This window comes from Scyliorhinus torazame, chromosome 6 (genome assembly GCF_047496885.1).
Source record: "Scyliorhinus torazame isolate Kashiwa2021f chromosome 6, sScyTor2.1, whole genome shotgun sequence".
NCBI classification, from domain to species: domain Eukaryota; kingdom Metazoa; phylum Chordata; class Chondrichthyes; order Carcharhiniformes; family Scyliorhinidae; genus Scyliorhinus; species Scyliorhinus torazame.
The window spans coordinates 111,098,500-111,114,306 of NC_092712.1; the positions used below are offsets into that span (position 1 = coordinate 111,098,500).

At 44.5% G+C, this 15,807-nt stretch overlaps 1 protein-coding gene across 2 annotated transcripts in view; it reads left to right on the top strand.

Moving 5' to 3' along the window:
• The first annotated feature begins 2,889 nt into the window (after positions 1 to 2,889).
• The window catches only part of LOC140424953 (metalloreductase STEAP4-like), a 30,098-nt gene continuing 17,180 nt past the window's right edge, over positions 2,890 to 15,807 (top strand). The window contains exons 1-4 of one of the 2 annotated variants that reach the window (XM_072508673.1): positions 2,892 to 3,168; positions 3,531 to 3,869; positions 11,444 to 11,916; positions 12,100 to 12,627. In XM_072508673.1, the coding sequence (XP_072364774.1) occupies positions 11,446 to 11,916; positions 12,100 to 12,627 (999 nt within the window). In that variant the 5' untranslated portion in view covers positions 2,892 to 3,168; positions 3,531 to 3,869; positions 11,444 to 11,445. Of the gene's footprint in view, positions 3,169 to 3,530; positions 3,870 to 11,443; positions 11,917 to 12,099; positions 12,628 to 15,807 lie in introns of both variants that reach the window. The other variant, XM_072508674.1, reaches the window with a different exon arrangement.

The following is a 15,807-nucleotide window of genomic DNA, read 5'->3' on the forward strand; positions in this document are numbered from 1 at the left end:
GATTCAGCGATGGTAATACCATTGAATGTCAAAGGGCAATGGTTAGATCCTCTCTTGTAGGAGGTGGTCATTGCCTGCCATTTATGTGGGGCGAATGTAACTCGCCACTTGTCAGCCCAAGCCTGAATATTGCATTTGGACATGGACTGCTTCATTATCTGAGGAGTCACAAACGGTGCTGAACATTGTGCAGTCATCCACAAACATCCCCACTTCGAACTGTGTAATGGAAGCGAGGTCATTGATGAAACGGATGAAGAAGATTGGACCTAGGACACTACCCTGAGGAATTCCTGCAGTGATGTCCTGAAGCTGAGATGATTGACCTCCAACCACCACAACCATCTTCCTTTGTGCCAGGTATGACTCCAACCAGCGGAGAGTTTTCCCCGAGTCCCATTGACTGCAGTTTAGTCAGGGCCCCTTGATGCATTACTCGGTCAAATGATGCTTTGATGTCACTCTCACCTCACCTCTGGCATTCAGCTCTAGTTTCTGTAAATATTTTTGTTTTCTGCTGACAAGTTATAAAACTCCCTTGACTTCCCTGTCAGGTGTAGCAACACTCCCTTTAAAATACAAATCTCAAAATATCCTTCAAGGGCTTACCACAGAACTTCCACGGCCATTTCAAGCACAAAAGTAAGCCAAGTCACCTCAGCTGCAAACTAGATGGCTGGTCCTTTAAATAACTTCAGTGGAGGCAGGAGGAAGTAAGACTGGGGGTGGGCCGGTGGGTGGGACAAGGACCTTGTGTACTTCAGACCATAAGACCATAAGACATAGGAGCGGAAGTAAGGCCATTCGGCCCATCGAGTCCACTCCACCATTCAATCATGGCTGATTTCAACTCCATTTACCCGCTCTCTCTCTCCATAGCCCTTAATTCCTTGAGAAATCAAGAATTTATCAACTTCTGTCTTAAAGACACTCAATGTCCCGGCCTCCACCGCCCTCTGTGGCAATGAATTCCACACACCCACCACTCTCTGGCTGAAGAAATTTCTCCTCATCTCTGTTCTAAAGTGACTCCCTTTTATTCTAAGGCTGTGCCCCCGGGTCCTAGTCTCCCTGCTAATGGAAACAACTTCCCTACATCCACCCTATCTAAGCCATTCATTATCTTGTAAGTTTCTATTAGATCTCCCCTCAACCTCCTAAACTCCAATGAATATAATCCCAGGATCCTCAGACGTTCATCGTATGTTAGGCCTAGTGCATATGGAGCTGTCTTTAATTAGGAGAAGGCATTAACTGGACCTGTGCTGTCCAAATTGGCCGAACTTGTTTAAAATTAGCTTTGCATACTGTTTAACATATTTAATTACCCATTCTGCATGCATTCAGCACAGACATGCTAACGCCCATACATTTATCATATGTTGTAGAAGGGACTTTAGTTGGTGGATTAGTTGCCTTAATACTCTGTATTCATTTTAACCGGCTGCTTGACTATATTTCATGGAAATAGGCACTTGGCAAAGCATGATGGATATTTAGCCTTATCTTTAGTCAAGAAGTTCTGTATGAAACAGTCGGAAGGTCATACAATGTAAACAAGCATACAGCTGCACATTGTTTTGCTGACAGCAGACAATTATTATTTTTCTTAGACGAGGAACTCAAGGCCTGCTATTAAACTCTAACTCCGGCCTGCTCGCGTTTCTGTCTTTTTGCTAATCTAAAGAATGCCTTTTATCCTAGATATTGCTTACTGTATCATATAAATTGCTTGCATTACTTCTGTAAAGCGGGGACATTTGGAATGACTGTGGTCTCTCTAATCCCCCCACGAACTTCGTGTTAAATAAAGGACCTTTGGTGAAAACTCGAAGTGCTGACTTATAATTTCTTCAACATACGTCATGCAGGCCATATCAGACGTACCCTGAAGCGGTGTGCCCAGCGTTTTCATTTCTCATTCGCGGCACAGTATGGGTTCCAGTGGCATTAGGTGAACCGGACATTCTGAATTCTCCCTCAATGTACCCGAACAGGCGACATAGTGTGGCGATTGGGTGTTTTCACAGTAACTTCATTGCAGTGTTAATGTAAGCCTACTTGTGACACTAATAAAGATTATTATTATGAACTACATCAAGTACAAAGTAACTAACTCTATAACTCCTCTACTCATCTTGAAGAAACTTTGGCTGTCGGAACTGATTTTTAGACGGACCCCTGCTTCCAGTAAGTTCTGCAACATTCTCTATACATATCAAATTTTTGGATGATTGATTACATCTAATTGACTCCTATTATAAAATGTGTTCACAATTTGTGAGGTATTCCAAGAAGGTAGCCCCAGTGTACGGTAGGGTATTTACTGTATACCGAACTTACCTCCAAAAATATTTTAAGAGAATATTTTTAGTATGTCGGTAATATTTTGGCAGTTTATGAATTAACTTGCTTTTAAAATCCTGCTGGATATTGTGCAATATTTGCCTGTGGGAAAATTCATGTGGTGCCCAAGCAGTACAAACATTTGTAATGCATCTACTTTCTTAGCTATGAGCTCTCCAAGTTAAAAAAAAATGCATGGAAAATATTGCCTCATTGAGTCTTGCTTAATACTGGTAATACCTAAAATGAGTCCAATGGCATACCGGCATCACAAACACAAAAGAATCCTTTCAGCTCAGCAAATAAAAACAAACAGTAATTACAAACTCTAAAGAAGTGAATCATTAATAACAAGAAAATGAACATCGAAGGGCTTAGAAAAAAGTGAAAGAAAGCAGTTTACATATACTGTACCAAACTAGTTTTTATTCTGACTGTTATTGCGTAAAAGCAGGATGCTCATTTTTCAAACGGCAGTAATCCCACAGGAAAAAAATCTGTATTAGCAGTTAATTTAGTTTTAATGGGCTGGATTGTGTGGAATGCTTGTGTCGATCTAACTGGGGGTTGCTGAACTCTGGCGAAGAGCAAGTAACTGAGCACAGAGCAGGAATTAATCTGCGACTGCCTGGTTGGGGGATGTAGCTGAGAATCTAGGAAGTTGTGGAATGTGAGAAATGGAGAGATTTGGGGAGAGACAAAATGAGCAGAGACAGGAGTAAAGGAGAAAGAACATGCACAGTTCGGAAACTCCAGGAATGGGGAGGGAGAATCTGGCAACCATCCATCATGTGCAGGCAACAGAGTGAAGTAAACAAAAATGTAGGTATTAAAGTACTAGCTCAACTAGTTTGTCTTTTGATGACTTACTGAACAAGATGCAAGGGAGCACAGTTTGGTACCTTCACATGCAGCTATGAGAGGTACACTAATTCATTCAGAAACACTGGAAGATTTTGGAAGTGTCATGAGTTGGAAGGTCGAGCAAAATTGAGATAAAATTAATTGAAACTAATTAGAAATAGTTTAAAAATGATATAGAAATAGATTCAGGAAAACTGATAAAATTAAGTATTTTGTTCCTATGTGTCCCTCTGTACCAAGATTAAAATGTAATGATGTAAATATCGAGAGAAGTGTTAACACTTAGCAAACCTGACTGTTAACTGGTTGTACTTTCACAGTAAAAGCTAAGTCAAAGAACAAAATCTTGATGTCACAGAAGAGCTGTCCAGCCAACTTTTTAAAATTAATTGTGGAACAAGCACAGAGATTTGATACTTTCCTGTGGTCATGCGTGCTCATCAGAAATTTGTGGCAGGGTTCGAGTTCTGGCAGATGTGCAAAGGGGTGGAGCAAAAGACACACTGACCTCTAAAACTTGATCATAGACTTTAAATATGAGGCTCAGTTTGAAAGATAAACAGTTCTAGGCTCTATCTATACATCATCTCAAGTGAAAGCTGTTTATTCTTTGTTTTAACTGTCCTCATTTACCAGTCCAGCCAACCAAAATAAGGAAGGTAAGAGCATTTAATATATTTCAAATTTTTTGAGCTTATTACATAATTAGTTGCACATTTCAACAACTTATCTTTATAAACTTTTATAAACTTATTGATTTTACCAACTGGAATTGCTATAAACAAGCGTTTGAGTCACAAATAATTTCACAACATTGACAAAACATTTATTTTCTAATTTTTTTCTTAGTGTTCTTTTCTTGCTTTCAATGGAAATGTTACTGAAGTGGATGCAACTTTTTGTTTGGTCCTAGATATATCATTCATTGGACAATTAGACAACGCACTTGCTGTTTTGTGACATTTTGACTCATTCTGAACTCCTGTTCACTTCTAAAATCTTCTGATTCTGTTTCAGATTTTTATAAATTTTGATTATGATATGCAGGTAAATTGACCATTCTCAAGGTACCAGTGAGGAGCAACGCTCAATAAGTTGAACACTGGTGAATTTGAGCTGCAGCCCTATTTTTGACCCCAGATTCCTTTTGATTGTTTGGTTTGGATCCTTTCACATGACAGCAATTTTCTTTTAAAATATTTATGGAACCAGTTATACCTGCAGCTCTTTTCTTGAATAAAATAAGTTATTGCTTATATTTGATGTGATGTGATGTAGTGCTAAAAAATTCACGAGCTTTCTCCTCTGGCATTACTATGGCACAGAGAGATTGGCAGCTACATTTGAGAGACAGGCCTGGCATCTCCAGGGCTTCTGGGCCAGACTATTTCCAGAAGAAATACAGGCAGCTGCCAATAGACAATAGTTGTGCATCTTGCCATACTTTGAGTGGAAAGTAATATGTAGCACTTGCTTGTGACATACAGGACAAGTTATAAGAATGACTTAAGACAGTTAATAAAATCAGTTCCTTTGTTCAGAGTGTAGATTTCACTCGGTCAAATATTTACTTTCCAGAGTAGTCCAGGGCAATGGAATAGCATTATTGCGATTGTCACCACAGCCTCAATCATTTCTGTGAACTCCATTTTACATTGCTTCATAGTACTAGACATTCTGCACTTGTCCAATGCTTTTGAGTAAAGGAGATAGAAGCAGTGGGAATTACAATGGAAATTACAATCATAAAACCCTGCCTGTTTGTTAATGTGGCATCAGGAGATGAAAATACAGCTCAAACCCAAACCTTTGAAAAACATTTCAGAAACGTATCAATGGGTTGGTAATGTAGTTTACTGGATATGAACCAAATCTGTCTTCACCCATGAAGGTCTTTCATCAGTTAAGCCTCAAACTCAGATGGACTCATGAACGTTTAAGAGTTCATCATTTTCCTGTCAAAAATGAAGGACTTTATGATATGTGACGAGAAAAACAAGACGTACAGTGATCCTAATAATAATAATAATCTTTATTATTGTCACAAGTAGGCTAACTTCAATGAAGTTACTGTGAAAAGCCCCTAGTCGCCACACTCCGACGCCTTTCGGGTACACAGAGGGAGAATTCAGAATATCCAATTCACCTCACAAGCACGTCTTTCGGGACTTGTGGGAGAAAAGCAGAGCACCCGGAGGAAACCCATGCAGACACGGGGAAACATGCAGACTCCACACAGTGATCCAAGCCGGGAATTGAACCCAGGATCCTTGTGCTGTGATGCGACAGTACTAACCACTGTGCTACCGTGCCGCCCATAATAGTGACAGGACTGGTTTCACACATTTGCAGAATCTTCCTGGCCCCGGGAGGCAGGTTTGGGGGTGAGAGCTTCTTGTGGAAACTTGTGGAAAACCCCACCAGAGTGGCTCACCACATTCGACTGCCATCCGGTTAGTTTCACAAGGCTGAATACCACCAAAAGCAGTAACCCAGCTTGAGGGAGTCAGATTGGCAATAATTAAAGCCTCCCCTACAATCAGTGGCCATTTCCTGAAATTAATGGAATTTTCTCAGCATCACATACCCATCTGTTGTGTCGGGAATATATGCTTCAACGGCAGTCTTGACAATGGGAGGTCACATTCAAGCTTGAATGAAATATCTGTATCAGGACTCAATTAAGTTTTGCACAGTCGTGGCGGCCTGCCCCGTGTGCTGACTGTGAGACGTGGCCTCATCAGAGAGGTGGAACTCAGGGGAGCTGGTGGCTACCATCGCCACACCATGGGACTTGTCCGGGTTGCCACCCAGGCATGGCCGCCACCGACTGCGTGATGCCTTAGACTCCTTCACTGATGGTGCCGGCATCATCCACCAGGCTCTCCACTGTTGGCCTCCGTGCCACACATTACCGGTGATATCTCCTACAGCCGTAGCCTTTGGGACTACTCCAAACGGCCATGGATCTGCGGGAGTGTCACTGACATCTCCTTCTGAATGTCCTGACCACTCCCCATCATCTTTATCAGCTCCGGGTATATCTCTTCCATTGGCTCAGCATCAGGCTGGGACCTAGGTGGTCATGTGGGAGGCTGGAGAGGGGGCTTCCAGGATGGGCCGGCACTGTCGGCTGGAGGACCTGCGGGAGAATGGACATGTGGTCAGTGGGAGGGATGGGTCAGTCAGTATGACAATAACAACTCACATTTGACAGGTCCTTCAGGTGGAGCCCGGTGGTTCCTCACCTTTGCTGCGTCCGCCAGCCTCCACATTGGTGACCGCCCTGTCCCAGTCATCTCCAGGTCCCGCTCCTCGAAGGAGGTGAGGATTCTCAAGCCTGGCACCCCACCGCCAGTCTGGGCCCTCTCCCAATGATTGTGGGAGAGCTTTTCCTGAGGAAACACAGAGAGGGCATCGTTAGCCACACACGTGGTTCATAGTGATGGGGGTTAGTGTGTGAAGTGTTGGAGGGTTTGAAGGGAGGGAGGATGAAGGAAGGTTTGAAGGGAGAGGGGGGTGAAGGGAAGGTTGGGGGATTGATGGGGGGTGAAGGGTGGGTTGGATGGGTTGAAGGGAGAGGGAGTGGAGGGAGGGTTGAGGATCGCATGGAGAGTTTTTGGTGGGTGGATGCTCACGTGGGGGCGGAAAGTTTTCGGGGAAGGGCGGCGTTGGTGTCTACTAACTCATGCTGCCTGGTGTAGGTCATTGACCTTTTTCTGACAGTGGAGGCCAGTCCTCCTGGTCACACTCACGCGCTCACAGCTGCTGGAACCTCGTCCCAGGAAACACTGGCTGTCCTGTGACTGACTCTCAGGGACCCTCAGGGGAACAAAGCATCTCTCCTGGCCCCACTGCATCTAGATCTGCATCTTGAATCTTGGGGCTGGTCTACTTGATGCCATTTTTGCGAGCTGGCTGGTGCTGGCTGAACAAGTGCTGCTTAAGTGCTGCTCAACCTTGATAGCGGCCGGGGTGCGGGGGGGGGGGGGGGGGGGGGGTGAGCATGGCGCCGGTGAATTGGCTAGCAAGCCTTCATTTGAACTTTGAATACCATTGCTGGCTGCAAGCGTTGCGAAGCTCGCTGCAGTTCCCGCTCACTACCACAGTTAGAAAGCTTTCCAGAGAATCGCGCCCAATATCTCCTTGTAATTTTCTGCCATCATCTAGGCTGCCTACAATGCCACCTAACTTTGTATTATCCGCAAATCTGGATATATGACTTTCTATGCCATCATCCAAGTCATTAATGAATAGTGTGAATATTCCGGCCCCATCACAGATCCCTATGGTACACCACCAGTCACCTCCTGCCAATTAAAGTAACTACCCAATATCCCCACTCTCTTTTGCCTGCCACTCAACCAATTTCCTAACCATGTCAATAACTTGGCCTGAACTCCGAGGGCATCTACTTTAGTTAACAGTCTCGTGTGTGGGACTTTATCAAATGCCTTCTGGAAGTCCATATAAATGACATCCATAGACATTTCCCTGTTCACTACTTAAGTCACCTCTTCAAAATATTCAATAAGATTAGTCAGGCATGACCTTCCCTTCACGAATCAATGCTGGCTCTTCCTGACCAGCCAAAAATTATCAAGATGTTCATTTACCCCATCCTTGATTGCCTTGTTAATTAGGAATGAAATTAAATCAATAGCACTAAACGACATAGGGTCAGATGATGTGGAGTCTGTGTGGGTAGAGTTGAGGAACCACAAAGGCAAAAAAACCATAATGGGAGTTATGTACAGGCCTCCTAACAGTGGTCAGGACCGTGGGCACAAAATGCACCACGAAATAGAAAGTGCATGTCAGAAAGGCAAGGTCACAGTGATCATGGGGGACTTCAATATGCAGGTGGACTGGGTAAATAATGCTGCCAGTGGACCCAAGGAAAGGGAATTCATTGAATGTTTACAGGAGGGCTTTTTGGAACAGCTTGTGATGGAGCCCACGAGGGAACAGGCCATTCTGGACTTAGTGTTATGTAATGAGCCAGACTTGATTAAAGATCTTAAAGTAAGGGAACACTTAGGAGGCAGTGATCATAATATGGTAGAATTCAATCTGAAATTTGAAAGAAAGAAGGTAGAATCAGATGTAAAGGTGTTACAGTTAAATAAAGGTAACTACAGGGGCATGAGGGAGGAACTGACGAAAATTGACTGGGAGCAGAGCCTAGTGGGAAAGACAGTAGAACAGCAATGGCAAGAGTTTCTGGGAGTAATTGAGGACACAGTACAGAGGTTCATCCCAAAGAAAAGAAAGGTTATCAGAGGGGGGATTAGGCAGCCATGGCTGACAAAGGAAGTTAGGGAATGCATCAAAGCAAAAGAGAAAGCCTATAATGTGGCAAAGAGTAGTGGGAAGTCAGAAGGTTGGGAAGGCTACAAAAACAAACAGAGGATAACAAAGAGAGAAAGAAGGAAAGAGAGGATCAAATATGAAGGTAGGCTAGCCAGTAACATTAGAAATGATAGTAAAAGTTTCTTTAAATACATTAAAAACAAACGGGAGGCAAAAGTTGACATTGGGCCACTCCAAAATGACGCTGGTAATCTAGTGATGGGAGACAAGGAAATAGCTGAGGAACTAAATAAGTACTTTGCGTCAGTCTTCACAGTAGAAGACATGAGTAATATCCCAACAATTCCGGAGAGTCAGGGGGCAGAGTTGAATATGGTAGCCATCATAAAGCAGAAAGTGCTAGAGAAACTAAGAGGTCTAAAAATTGATAAATCTCCGGGCCCAGATGGGCTACATCCTAGAGTTCTAAAGGAGATAGCTGAAGAAATAGTGGAGGCGTTAGTTATGATCTTTCAAAAGTCACTGGAGTCAGGGAAAGTCCCAGAGGATTGGAAAATCGCTGTTGTAAACCCCCCTGTTCAAGAAGGGAACAAGGAAAAAGATGGAAAATTATAGGCCAATTAGCCTAACCTCGGTTGTTGGCAAGATTCTACAATCCATTGTTAAGGATGAGATTTCTAAATTCTTGGAAGTGCAGGGTCGGATTAGGACAAGTCAGCATGGATTTAATAAGGGGAGGTCGTGCCTGACAAACCTGTTAGAGTTCTTTGAAGAAAGAACAAATAGGTTAGACCAAGGAGAGCCAATGGATGTTATCTATCTTGACTTCCAAAAGGCCTTTGATCAGGTGCCTCACGGGAGACTGCTTAGTAAAATAAGGGCCCATGGTATTCGAGACAAGGTACTAACATGGATTGACAATTGGCTGTCAGGCAGAAGGCAACGAGTTGGGATAAAAGGTTCTTTTTCGGAATGGCAACCGGTGACGAGTGGTGTCCCGCAGTGTTCAGTGTTGGGGCCACAGCTGTTCTCTTTATATATTAACGATCTAGATGACGGGACTGGGGGCATTCTGGCTAAGTTTGCCGATGATACAAAGATAGGTGGAGGGGCAGGTGGTATGGAGGAGGTGGGGAGGCTGCAGAAAGATTTAGACAGTTTAGGAGAGTGGTCCAAGAAATGGCTGATGAAATTCAACGTGGGCAAGTGCGAGGTCTTGCACTTTGGAAAAAAGAATAGAGGCATGGACTATTTTCTAAACGGTGACAAAATTCATAATGCTGAAGTGCAAAGGGACTTGGGAGTCCTAGTCCAGGTTTCCCTAAAGGTAAACTTGCAGGTTGAGTCCGTAATTAAGAAAGCAAATGCAATGTTGTCATTCATCTCAAGAGGCTTGGAATATAAAAGCAGGGGTGTACTTCTGAAGCTTTATAAAGCATTAGTTAGGCCCCATTTAGAATACTGTGAGCAATTTTGGGCCCCACACCTCAGGAAGGACACACTGGCACTGGAGCGGGTCCAGCGGAGATTCACACGGATGATCCCAGGAATGGTAGGCCTAACATACGATGAACGTCTGAGGATCCTGGGATTATATTCATTGGAGTTTAGGAGGTTGAGGGGAGATCTAATAGAAACTTACAAGATAATGAATGGCTTAGCTAGGGTGGATGTAGGGAAGTTGTTTCCATTAGCAGAGGAGACTAGGACCCGGGGGCACAGCCTTAGAATAAAAGGGAGTCACTTTAGAACAGAGATGAGGAGAAATTTCTTCAGCCAGAGAGTGGTGGGTCTGTGGAATTCATTGCCACAGAGGGCGGTGGAGGCCGGGACGTTGAGTGTCTTTAAGACAGAAGTTGATAAATTCTCGATTTCTCGAGGAATTAAGGGCTATGGAGAGAGAGCGGGTAAATGGAGTTGAAATCAGCCATGATTGAATGGTGGAGTGGACTCGATGGGCCGAATGGCCTTACTTCCACTCCTATGTCTTATGGTCTTATGATTATAGACTCCAGCAATTTCCCCATCATAGAGGTTAGGTTAACTGGTCTGTAATTCCTTGGTTTCCCCCTTTCTCCCTTCTTAAGAAGTGGAGTGACATGTGTACTTTTCCAATCCAGTGAGACTACTGAATCTCGGGAATTCTGGACGATTATAGTTTAGGCATCTACAATGTGCTCCCCTACTTCCTTTAACACCCTCGGGTGGAAACCGTCAGGTCCTGGGGATTTGTCACTCTTTAGTTCCATTAATTTCCAAGTTACAGATGCTGAACTTGCATTAATTGTATTAGGTTCCTGCCCTCTATCGACTATTAATGCTTTCAGCACTTCCAGAAAGTTATCCTCCTTTTCAACTGTAATTACTGAGGCAAAGTAATTGTTCAACATGTCAGCCATTTCCCCATTATTGATGACAATATCTCCATTTTCAACTTTTAGTGGGCCTACATTGCTCTTGACCACCCATTTTCTCTTCATATAACTATAACATTTGTTCTTATTGATTTTGATGTCCCTTGCAAGTTTCCTTTCAGAATCCCTTTTAGTCGCTCTTATAAGCTACTTCGTGGTACATTGCTGGTCTTTGTATCTATCGCATTCATCCAGATCTGTGCTCTTTCTCGCATTTTTGTAAGCCCTTTCTTTTTATGCTGCAGTTTAGTTTTGCTCTTTAGTTGACCATGGCTGTTTTTTTTTATGAAGCGGAGCCTTTTTCTCCGAGAGGCATATATTTGTTCTGTATCGCATTAAATGTTTCTTTAAATATTCCCCACTGATCGTCAGATTAAAATTAAAAAATAAGAAGAAATATGCAAAAGAACCCATAAATATCAGTGTAGCTGGTGTCTGGTATGAGCTAATTTATAGGAGCTGATTGATCAGAGTATTGTAAAATTTCTACTGACTTTATTTTTCAGAAATGGACAGCAATTCCGTAGGCCAGATCCCACTTCATCAGACCAGCAGCAGAAAAAGGTTGGATCATAAGCGGGACACAATTTGCATTCTTGGTACTGGGGACTTTGGCAGATCCTTGGGCATAAGGCTGCTCAAATCAGGTCACCCAGTGGTATTTGGGAGCCGAGACCCAAAGAACTCTGCCCTGCTGCCAAGTGGAGCACAAGTGTTTAGCCACGCAGAGGCCCTGAAAACATCCAAGATCATTTTCTTGGCAGTTCACAGGGAAAACTATGATTTTATCCCAGCTCTGTCTAATTTGCTGGATGGAAAAGTGCTGGTGGATGTAAGCAACAACTTCAAAATGAACCAATACCCTGAGTCCAATGCACAGTACCTGTCTCAGCTGGTTCCCAAAGCCAATGTGGTGAAGGGATTCAACACAGTTTCAGCCTGGGCCCTGCAGTCAGGCAGTCTGGATGCCAGCAGTCAGGTAAGATCACATCGCTATTTCCCTGTTATGTGAAGTAAATTTTGTTAGCAACGATCAATTAAAACCATTGTCTCCACTGACCAGTGAACAGTATTTCAAAAACAATATTAGGGTATGTTGAATATATTGAATTGCAGCAGCAATATTTTCACCAGTGATAAAAATTATCATTCTGTGTTTCAGGTCTTTGTCTGTGGAGATGACAATATATCAAAACAATTGGTGATGGATGTTGCCAGAAGTATAGGCCTCAGTCCTTTAGACCAGGGATCCCTCTTAGCAGCCACCGAACTGGAGAACTACCCTCTCCAGCTCTTTCCGATGTGGAGACTGCCATTTATTATAATGGCTGGTCTCACAGTATTCTTATTTATGTACTATGTTGTGCTGAAAGTGATCTATTCTTATGTAATTTATAACACTGATAAGACCTATCAGATGGTGATTTCCATACCAAATCACGTCTTTCCATGTGTCTCTCTCATTCTACTTGGCTTGGTTTACCTTCCGGGTGTTATAGCTGCATTCCTCCAACTCTACAGAGGGACAAAATACAAGAGATTCCCTGACTGGCTCGACAAGTGGATGTTGTGCCGAAAGCAGCTTGGGCTTGCATCATTTGCCTATGGCTTCCTTCATGTTTTCTACTCACTGGTCAAACCGCTTAGATACATATTTTACTGGAAACAAGTTCAGTATGCTGCATCCCAGGTAAGACCTGTTACTGTACTAATATTATACTTCTATTTTAATTTATTCTATCAGAAGTAGTGCAGTGTACTGAATTTGACTGTATAGCATTGTGATGTGGGTTCTGTCTCACCCAGTTGCTCTGGGAATGGATGCCATCTGAAGGTATAAAACTCCCGATGGGAACTAGAGAAACATAAAAAGAAAATCAGGCATAAACCCTCTCTTCAGAATTCTCTGGCTTGGCAAAACTACAAAAGAGAAAATAACCAGAGTTATTCTAACTCATGTTTTATAACCAGGAGCTGTATTTTAGGATATACACTTAATTCCAAGAATCATATTGCATTAGCATTTTATTACTTTATTTTTGTTAATTTATGGTTATCCCTTCATTGGTGGCATCTTAAACAGCAGGTCTGACAAACAAGCTCCTTCAATGGGGATGGGGTGGAAGTGAGGGCTTAAAGTGGGTCGGTGCAGACCCGATAGGCCGAATGGCCTCCTTCTGCACTGTATGTTCTATGTTCTATGTAATCCACATTTCCGCCATCCTTTTCAGCTGTAGGAAGCACTAACTCTTTCTATATGAGCACAGTACGAAGTCTTACAATACGAGGGTAAAGTCCAACAGGTTTGTTTCGATGTCACTAGCTTTCGGAGCTCTGCTCCTTCCTCAGGTGAATGAAGAGGTATGTTCCAGAAACATGTTCTCTCTATATGGAAAGGCAGCAAGCACCAGTAATCCTGAAGATTATTATAGAACTGGTATTCAGGTTCCATCATCAAATTTATGCTAGGAAACTAAGTGAGAAATCATTATATCTGTGGTCTGGGCTGGATTCTCCGATGCTGAGACTAAGTGCTAACTAACGCCCGCGTGGGAACGGTGGCATTTTACGACCTAAAAAACAGCACAAAATGGCCACTGATCCCGTGTCTGGTGGGGGGCTAGCAGGCATGCAGCATAGAGCACCCGGCTCTAGCTGCGGGTACGGCCAGAGAATTGCCGGGTCCGTGGCCGCACATGTGCATGGCGGCAGCCTGCAGCGACTGCACCGTGCAACATGGCACCAGCTGCGCGCAGACCCGGCCTGTCAAATAATGCACCCCTTTGGCCAGGCTTGCCACCCCCAGACCACCCCCCACCAGTGTCCCCATCCCCCGCCAAAGCCCCCACTGCACGCAGATCGGCTCCCCCTCCCGACTGTGGCGCCGAGTTCCCAAAAATAAATACCACACTCGACCGACGCCATCGGAAACTCGGCCCATCAGGGGCGGAGCATCGGGGGGGGTGGGGGGGGTGGGGGGGGGGGGAGTACCTCAAGTGATGTCCTGAGGCCATTCTGACCACGTGCGCCGTACTCTGCGAGTACGCTGTTTTGAAGGGAGCGGAGTATCGCAAAAGCGGCACCGCCGCCGATTTCAGCGCCAACATGGATCTCTGGCCGATCGCCGAACGCGATTTCAGCGTCGGAGACCGGAGATTTCTGCCCCTGGTCTCTGCAGAATAGAGTGGAGATAGCATCAAAGAGCATTAAGCTGGAACCAGAGAAATAAGCCTGCAACTTACAACTCTGCTTTCAGTAAATAAAAGTGAAAACAAATAAAATGCTCCACGCCTAATCCCCCAGCTGTTCTTTCTCCACCCCACTGCCTTCACAAAGATGTGCATTCTCAAAGGCTTCAGTACTTTTCTCCCAAATTACAGAAGTCATCAGCCAAATGCACAAAATTGTAAACTTCCACAGAATCTGTAAACTCATGGCCCATTCCTCCATCATCATCCAGACAGATGACCAACTCTGGCTCAATTGATGAATGCATCAGGCATACCTGTAAGTGAAATCAAAATATGGTAGAGCTACAACCCAGGACTCCATATATGCTAAACAATGGAATAAACATCCTACACACAGAAGTAAAATTAGAGAATGCTTTACACGCTCGCTGAATGTGGAGCAAGAGAGATTTTAACTCCTTGCAGGTGAGTGGGTTTTGAGTAAGTTAAAATCTCTCCCAAATGTTTCAGATCTACAACCCTACTCAGTATTACGGAAAGATGAACAGTTTTTAAGCATGTGCAGAGCCAGGGGAGGGTGAGAGCTTTGACAAAGGGTTATCTGAACTCGGAACGTTAGCTCATTTCTCTCCCTACAGATGCTGCCAGACCTGCTGAGATGTTCCAGCATTTTCTCTCTGGAGGGTGGGAGGGTGGTGTAAGAGAAATTGAATTACAGTTGGTGCAAGATAAAATGTAGTGATAACAAGGCTTTCAAAACACCACAGAGAAACATAGGGCTGGATTTCTCCCCCCCTCCACTCCCCCCTTCCGCCCGCTGCAACAACGCCATGGGTGAGACGCCAACAATGGAAAACTCCGGTCGCCGAGCAGCCAGAGATTCCCACCCATAGGACTTGGGAACAGGAGTAGACCATTCGGCACTTCTAGCCTGCTGTGCCATTCAATAAGATAATGACAGATCTGGTTGTGGTCTCAGCTCCACTTTCCTGTTTGCATCCCATAATCCTCGACTACCTTGCTGATCAAATACCTATCTGTCTCAGCCTTGAATAATTTAAAGACCTAAGAGTGTGATCTAACTGAAAAGAATCAGGGTCTGTTCTGGGCAGGATTGTCGGGGTCATTCCCGCCGCTTGTAGTGCCGGGAATGACCTCGGTATCAAATGGCACTCTGTTGTTATTTGGGACCACGGCAGGGAAGCCCCCCCACCCAAGGCCGCCCTTAGTGCCATTTTCTGCACTATGGAGCTCCGACAAATGAAGCTCCTCCTCATTGCAGGAAGGGATCCAATCATACGAGCCCCCAACGCAACCCCCGAACTACCCAACTCACCTAGAGGGGAATCCTCGGGCCCCCCTGCACTCCACCTCACACGGGTAGGGCACCCCCGGGCCTGATCTTAATGTGTGAAAAATGCCAGCCTGGCACCTTGGCACTGCCCGTACACCCGGTCCACATTTGTGGGGACCAGTACTAGCCAGCGACCGGCTGGAGACTCCTCGGAGGCCGGCATTCAGTCCAGCGGCAGCATTGTTAAGTGGGTTCTTAAACTCACTTACCTGTGTGAGACTAAGTCCTGCCCATTGTGGGCAGGATCCAGATTACGACATCTTGGGAGATCCGGGTTGATCATCAGGAATCCCGGGCTGGCCTCTCCTGGGTCCTACCAGCTACA